Genomic DNA, 6,518 nt, shown 5'->3' with positions numbered 1-6,518 from the left:
GGTCCGGATATCGCTTGGTGGGGTCGGAAGTACGTAGAAATACCATCCGAACATCACCAAGGATGTGAATATTCGAAGATGTTAGTTTTTTTTTTTTTTTTTTTTTTTGGGTCACTAAGAAGATTTTTTTTTTTTTTTTTTTTTTTTTTTGTAGCGTCACTAAGAACGTGAACATGCTAGTTTAGTCTTGATACTTGCTTTTTTTATAAGATTCGAAGATACAAACCAACCACACAAACACTAGAAAAATTACAAGGCGATAACCCGAAGCCACACGAAACGAGTCATCAACATCACCAAAAATGCAGTTCTACAGATAACTCAGCAAAAGATTAAGAGAGCTAGAGAATGACAAAACAACTACAACATCTGAAGACGGTGCAATCTATACACCGCCACCCCCAAAGCATACATAAAAATCAATTACTTACGAGAAACCACGGAAATAGCGAACCCCGTAGAATCGAAGCTAGAAAAACAAATTACCTAAAGAGAGGGTTAACCTAACGTTAACCTGTGACAATAGAAGATTCAAAGATAAACCAAGGAGGCATGCAACTACACTTGGGGCATCAACCCATAAAACAGTTCGCAGAGCAGACGAAGGAATCAAATTCCACTCAGCTGGTCATTCTCCCAGCTTCACTTCCAACCTGCTGATAGCAACATTAGGTTCTTGCAACACTACCCCCTTAACACAACATAGGGTACAAATTTTGCAAATTAATAAAAAAAAATGCAAACGGTAATCACAATCCGAGACCTCAACCAAGCTCCCCTCCTAGCATCTTTCTTTCTCTCAGTCCAGAAATCCACACACCTAATGTACCGAAGAACTCAAATTTCACACCAAAAAAATTTCAGAATGGTGAAGCGAATGAGAGATGAACATGCGCTCTAGTCAAATGCATCATCATCGTCGTCAGGGAGCGGCTGAGCAGCAGCTGCCGCAAGATCCTCCTCATGCCTGTTTCAATAAAAAAAACAAGGTCAAAGAATTGATCCAGCTTTTGCAGAATTAGTCTTGTTATTCCAAATAAGGGTCAATTGAACACATAAGAGTCGATCCCTGAAAGTTTTTTTTTTTAACTACAACCTACAGCCTCAATACTCAGACAACTTCATTTTTTTACTCAATCATAGAGGGCAATTTGGTTTTTTCAATAAACCCGAGGGGCAAGAGGTAATTCATCATCACACAATCTCCACCTATGTTGCCTAGGTACGGGTACGGGTACCGGTACGGGTACCGGTACACGGTAAATTTGTAAAAAGTAGGGTACGGGGACACGGCAAATTTGTAAAAATACAAACCCTTTCCCCAGTAAACTCTATTAGTGGAATTTGCTAAGGGAGAAAAGTTTCATCGAGTTCTTAAAAGTTCATAGTAAGTTTATGCAAATATTCAAGGGTCGATATAAATATACAGGTTTTAGGGATGCATATGTAAAAAGCTCTTCACTTTTATATAGAGATACCTGACACATCAAGCCTAATAGATAGATACAGGCCCATTTTTGATCGCAGGCCCATGAAGCAGGACACGCCAACTAGATATTTTTGATGGCAGCCCCGTAATTAGTTCCTTCCCGAGTCCCATTTTCCAAACCCAACTCTATCACTTTTAATTCCCAACCCCCCTTCATTTACGCCTCCTCTCTCTTCGAGCTCCCCTCCAATGGCGAAAATAGCGAGCAGAAGAACCAGAAGAGAGAGAGAGAGAGGAGAAGTAGGAGACGAGTCGGAGCCGAGGAAGAAGAAGCGGAAGAGGGGAGGGAGAGCGGGGAAGAGCCGATGATGATCGAATCCAATCAGGATCCCCTGGAGGTTCTTGGATCGGATCTTGTGACGAGGATAGTTGAGTTTTTGGACGCACGCAACGTGGCACGATTGCTGGTTATTTCTCGCGGGTGGCATGAGATCGCCTCCTCCGATCGCCTTTGGGCTCCCAAGGTTCGTGAATTTGATTCGTCGAATTCCTTTAAAGTTGCAATTGACCCGATGCCGTGTCCCTGCCGTTTGGGTGCGGATCCGCACCCAAAACGTACCCGACACGGGTACGGGACCAAAAATCCCGTGTCGGGGTAACATAGATCTCCACAATATCTAAGCTAAACAACCTAACTTAGAAAATATTGCTGAAATTCTGAGTGTATATGCTAATAGAATAGTTTACAGAATATAAATGACAACATAGTAGAGGGTGTTGTGTCTAGAAATAATCCTACAAATAATTTAAAACATGAGGAAGAAAAACTTACTTTCTCTGTGCATCTAAATCAATATGCACCTCTGGCGGAGCAAGAGCAGGAGACTCGACAAAGTGAAGGTTTGGATCCCTGCAATAGAGTAAGGTCATTAGCATAATCAGGTATTCTTTTGTTATTCTAATTGATATAAGCAGATGAAAGCTAAGGTCTTGATTTTTATTAGTACCCTGCAAGTTTTCTTGCCAAGTACAGGAAGGGCTTCTCAAAGTTGTAATTGCTCTTAGCTGAAATCTCATAGTATTGCAGGTTCTTCTTCCTGTGGAAAGTCACTTGCTTGGCCTTCACCTGCCTGTTCTTTACATCAACCTTGTTGCCACACAGAACTATAGGAATGTTCTCGCACACCCTGAGTATATTTAACATAGAATAAAGGATGGTTAGGATCATGGCCAGCAAAATTGGGTAGCATCTTCTTAGTTAAATTCAACAACAAACCTGCAAAGGTCACGATGCCATGTTGGGACGTTCTTGTATGTCAACCTTGCAGTGACATCAAACATGATGATTGCACATTGGCCATGGATACTGCAAATTCGAGACAAAAAGATAGGACAAGGACAAGTTAGCAAAACAGAAAGTAAAGTCACGGAACAGTTGTAAGGTGACAGCTCGTGGACTTTAAGATGCAGATTTTACAAGCAAGATCTGTCTTTTTAGTAATGGTTGACAAAGTTCAAATCAAACTGCAAACACAAACTCGAATTAGAAATTTAAAAGTAAAACAATAGAAATATAATAGTCGATTTGGTGACATCAGAAGCTTGTACAGTTGTCTATTAAATTTCCAAGATCATGCAAGTGCTTGGGTGGACGGAGCTTAGGAAATATGTATGTGTACAAACAGAAGCGCTAGAAAAATATGCTTTTTATGACTTGAACGCAGAATTGTACACCAGTAAATATCAGGGAAGCAAACACAAAGAAAGAGTGCAAAGTGAAGGAAGAAAAGTCAATATTCTTGCTGCTCTGTCCTTGATCAATTAAAAAAGTTACAATGTTTAAGTGGCAAGATAACTTTTCAAAAAATGAATGAATGAACTAGTCGTAGAAAAAAGGCATAGCTAGATCTAACAGACCAATGTTAACACGCTTGAAAATATCAAACTGCATTAAACTGCTGCACATAATTACTATAAAAATAATGGAATAACCATATGAAAAAATAATGCCAGAGCCTCTAATTTAGTTACAGGTCAGCAACATGAGCTAATTGAGTTACAGTACATGAGCTAATCATGACTTCCTCTCGGCTAATGGAGCCTGGAATAATAGATCTAAAGAAGCTCAGATCCTAGAAGAAGATACTACCATTCGCTATTATATATAGATATTGACTAAAAGAAGGGGAAAACAAAGTGCCCACAGGGAAAAACAGATCATGGATTCAAATAAAAAGAATCACACATGACTGGGCATAATATTGATATCCATCCACAATGCTACAGGATCAGGATCCTAAAGAGCTAATGCTTTTCAATGATCTCCACTAACAAATTCAGGTCTTGGAATAGACGATATAAAAATAAAAGTTCATGAAGGGGAAAGGTTTATCAAATTAGATACTAGAATGGTCGAGATAAGAAACAAAATGGTGACAAGGTGGAAGCTGCATGGACATACATGAATAGCATATTAAAAAATGTCCTTCAAAAATAATATCTTCAACAACAACTACTACTACTGTACAGCACTATATAAATGGAGATCTATGTTTCTAAGACCATGTGGAAAAGAAGGAAAATTCAAAAGGATGCATTTATATCCTGACTCGTTTTTTCAGGCAAATTTGCACAAATATTGGAAGGAAAACTCATTGGTCTGTAGATTTATAACATGACAAAAAAAGGATGCATTCTTTTTTCCCCTTCCAGAAAAGGGAGTGGTAAAACTAGATATATAACCAAAATGCAGACTGAACTACAACATAAAAAAATTGCACATTGAACAGATATATAAAAGCACAAAGACGACCAAACTACACAAGAAACTACACCAAAAAAATTTGTAACAACTCCAATCTGACAACAGTGCGTGAAATTAAGCCAATTAGAACCAGATCAGATACTTATTTGAAAGAGCAATATCTTTGCCTGACCGCTTAACATCGAAAACTAAAGCTAAGCTAAATAAAGAGTGTAGGTTATTTTACATCTAGACACTTCCCGGAAAGTACTGCATAAAACAACCAAGAGAGGGCCCAGCTGAATACATATCATAGCAACATCACAGATGAGAATTATCAAATACCACTCCTAATAGTAACTACAGTTGATCGAGCGAAAACGCGAGATGTATTCTACACAGTCCAACATAAGTAAGCTAAAAGGAAACACCGATGAACTTACTAGTATCCATCCCTGAGACCCCCGAACTTCTCTTGCCCAGCAGTGTCCCAACAATAAAATCGAATCTTTCCACAGTTCGTGAAGAAATCCAACGGATGGACTTCAACACCAATAGTAGCTGCGCGTATGAAAAAAGGATAAAGCATTAAAAATCAAACCATAAACATATATTTTTTTTTAAAAAAAACTGAGGATAAATAAAGAGCCTCTTACGTTCGTATTTCTTCTCGAATTCACCAGTAAGGTGTCTCTTCACAAATGTAGTTTTCCCTAAATCACGCATAAACCAACAGATGAGTTTAATCGAGCAAAAATAAAGCATAAGTTTTAAAATAAAAAAGAAGTTAGCTTCCAGCTCAAATGTATCATAAACCCTAGAAAGATAAATGAAAACGAAAAAGGCCTTGACACCCTAAAGAAACGATTTTGGCTCAAGTTAGCTATCAAAGATATAAAAATCAAGTATTTTACATAAATCAAAAGAGCTAAAAACAAAAAATAATCACCAGTTCCGCCATCGCCGACGATGACGAGCTTGAAACTAGGGTAATCCACGGTCTGCTGATTCGGCAACGCCTGAAACGAACAGAATCGAGATTAGAGCAAATAGTGTATACAAAACCCTAACCCTAATCGAGAATGCGAGAGATGTGAAGAAATTACCATTTCGTTGTTTGATTTTCTCAGATCTCAAATTATTTTTATTAACGAAAGTATTGAAGAAAGAAGAGAGATGCGAGGGTTTTATACAAAGACTTGGAACCCTAGAACTAGAAATGGGGTTTTATTTGCTAGAAGCTTCGGTTGCGGTGAATGAACGCGACTTTTTGGGCCGTCGGATTTAAGGATGGTCTAAGATGGTGACACGTGGAGAAAAGATCCGTTGGAGGAACAATGAGCGGTCCGCCGACTGGAATTTGAAAAAACAGGCCATAAGTGATACCTTTTTATCAATTTAGTCTAAAAGTGAGGTTGGCGACACTTTTGTCTAAAAAGTAACAAATGTGATGATAAATAGACAATTTCGACTTACCTCCTGTTGGGGATTCGAAACAATCAATCGAACACTTGTCCTTTCAGACCTTATGTTGAAAGTAGAAAAGTAGGAATAATAGCACAAATAAAGATCTAACCTTGCAAAACTAGTAAAAGAGACGAACACGCAGATTTAACGAGGTTCGGCAACATGCCTACGTCCTTGGGAACCACACCACACAATTTCTTTATTAATTGAAGAAGAAGTACAAGCTCTCAAACTAGGGTTTAATCTCTCTGAGATTCTCTCTCTTTCTGCAGTAAAAAAAAAACTCTTTTTTCGTGTTGTATAAACCCTAAAAACATTTAAGGTATATATAGAGTCACGGTAGAAGCAAAATCCAAAACAGTTTAGGAAACTGTCAAACTGCGTCGCGGTCGACCGTCACGGTCGACCGCACAGGTATCGCGGTTGACCACACACAGTCGCGGTCTACCGTATCAAACGACAGAGACTTAAATCGATTACAGGGTTGGCGCGATCGATCGCCGCGGTCGACAACCTTAGGATCCAGCTCCTCCTGAGCTCCTGTGCACGTTCGCGGTCGACCGCCAGGTTCTCGCGGTCGACCGTGGATCTGTCAGCTTGTTCTCTTTGTCGTTTTGATTCCAGCTGTAGGCTGTCTAAAAATCACAATAGATAGTTTATCCCCCATCAAAACACCAATGATGGAAGTTACAATCTGACGACTTCCAGAAGGCTACAATTTGAGGACTTTCACGTAGAAGGTTACAATCTGACGACCTTCACAACAACTAATGAAAGCTCTAATTCAACAGCCTTCACAATCAACATCGGGAGTTACAATCTGACGACTCTAGATAGCCGATTTTCATATGTAATTCGTCCAATTCCGACGTACGGTTT

At 39.2% G+C, this 6,518-nt stretch overlaps 1 protein-coding gene and 1 long non-coding RNA gene across 2 annotated transcripts; both read right to left on the bottom strand.

The window, feature by feature from the left end:
• LOC109841243 (GTP-binding nuclear protein Ran-2) lies at positions 350 to 5,386 on the bottom strand. The gene is made up of 8 exons (XM_020410149.1): positions 5,279 to 5,386; positions 5,122 to 5,191; positions 4,829 to 4,885; positions 4,616 to 4,733; positions 2,706 to 2,795; positions 2,437 to 2,616; positions 2,262 to 2,339; positions 350 to 967 (listed from the first exon to the last, which is right to left on the bottom strand). The coding sequence occupies exons 1-8, from the start codon at positions 5,279 to 5,281 to the stop codon at positions 898 to 900; spliced, it is 666 nt and encodes a 221-aa protein (XP_020265738.1). The 5' UTR covers positions 5,282 to 5,386; the 3' UTR covers positions 350 to 897.
• Positions 1,088 to 2,255, bottom strand: LOC109841244. Its single transcript, XR_002247210.1, has 2 exons — positions 2,102 to 2,255; positions 1,088 to 1,209 (listed from the first exon to the last, which is right to left on the bottom strand). It is a non-coding gene; the product is annotated as an uncharacterized LOC109841244 (long non-coding RNA).

This window comes from Asparagus officinalis, chromosome 5 (genome assembly GCF_001876935.1).
Source record: "Asparagus officinalis chromosome 5, Aspof.V1, whole genome shotgun sequence".
NCBI lineage: Eukaryota > Viridiplantae > Streptophyta > Magnoliopsida > Asparagales > Asparagaceae > Asparagus > Asparagus officinalis.
Note: the sequence above shows the minus strand (reverse complement) of the source record. Positions and strands in the feature narration are given on the sequence as shown.

What these genes read in the sequence shown, in the direction of transcription:
- LOC109841243 (XM_020410149.1), bottom strand. An exon ending in GGTCTCAGGGATGGATACTA is followed by an intron (nt 2,796 to 4,615) that starts GTAAGTTCATCG and finishes TCGAATTTGCAG; the next exon opens with TATCCATGGCCAATGTGCAA. An exon ending in GATTTAGATGCACAGAGAAA is followed by an intron (nt 968 to 2,261) that starts GTAAGTTTTTCT and finishes TTATTGAAACAG; the next exon opens with GCATGAGGAGGATCTTGCGG.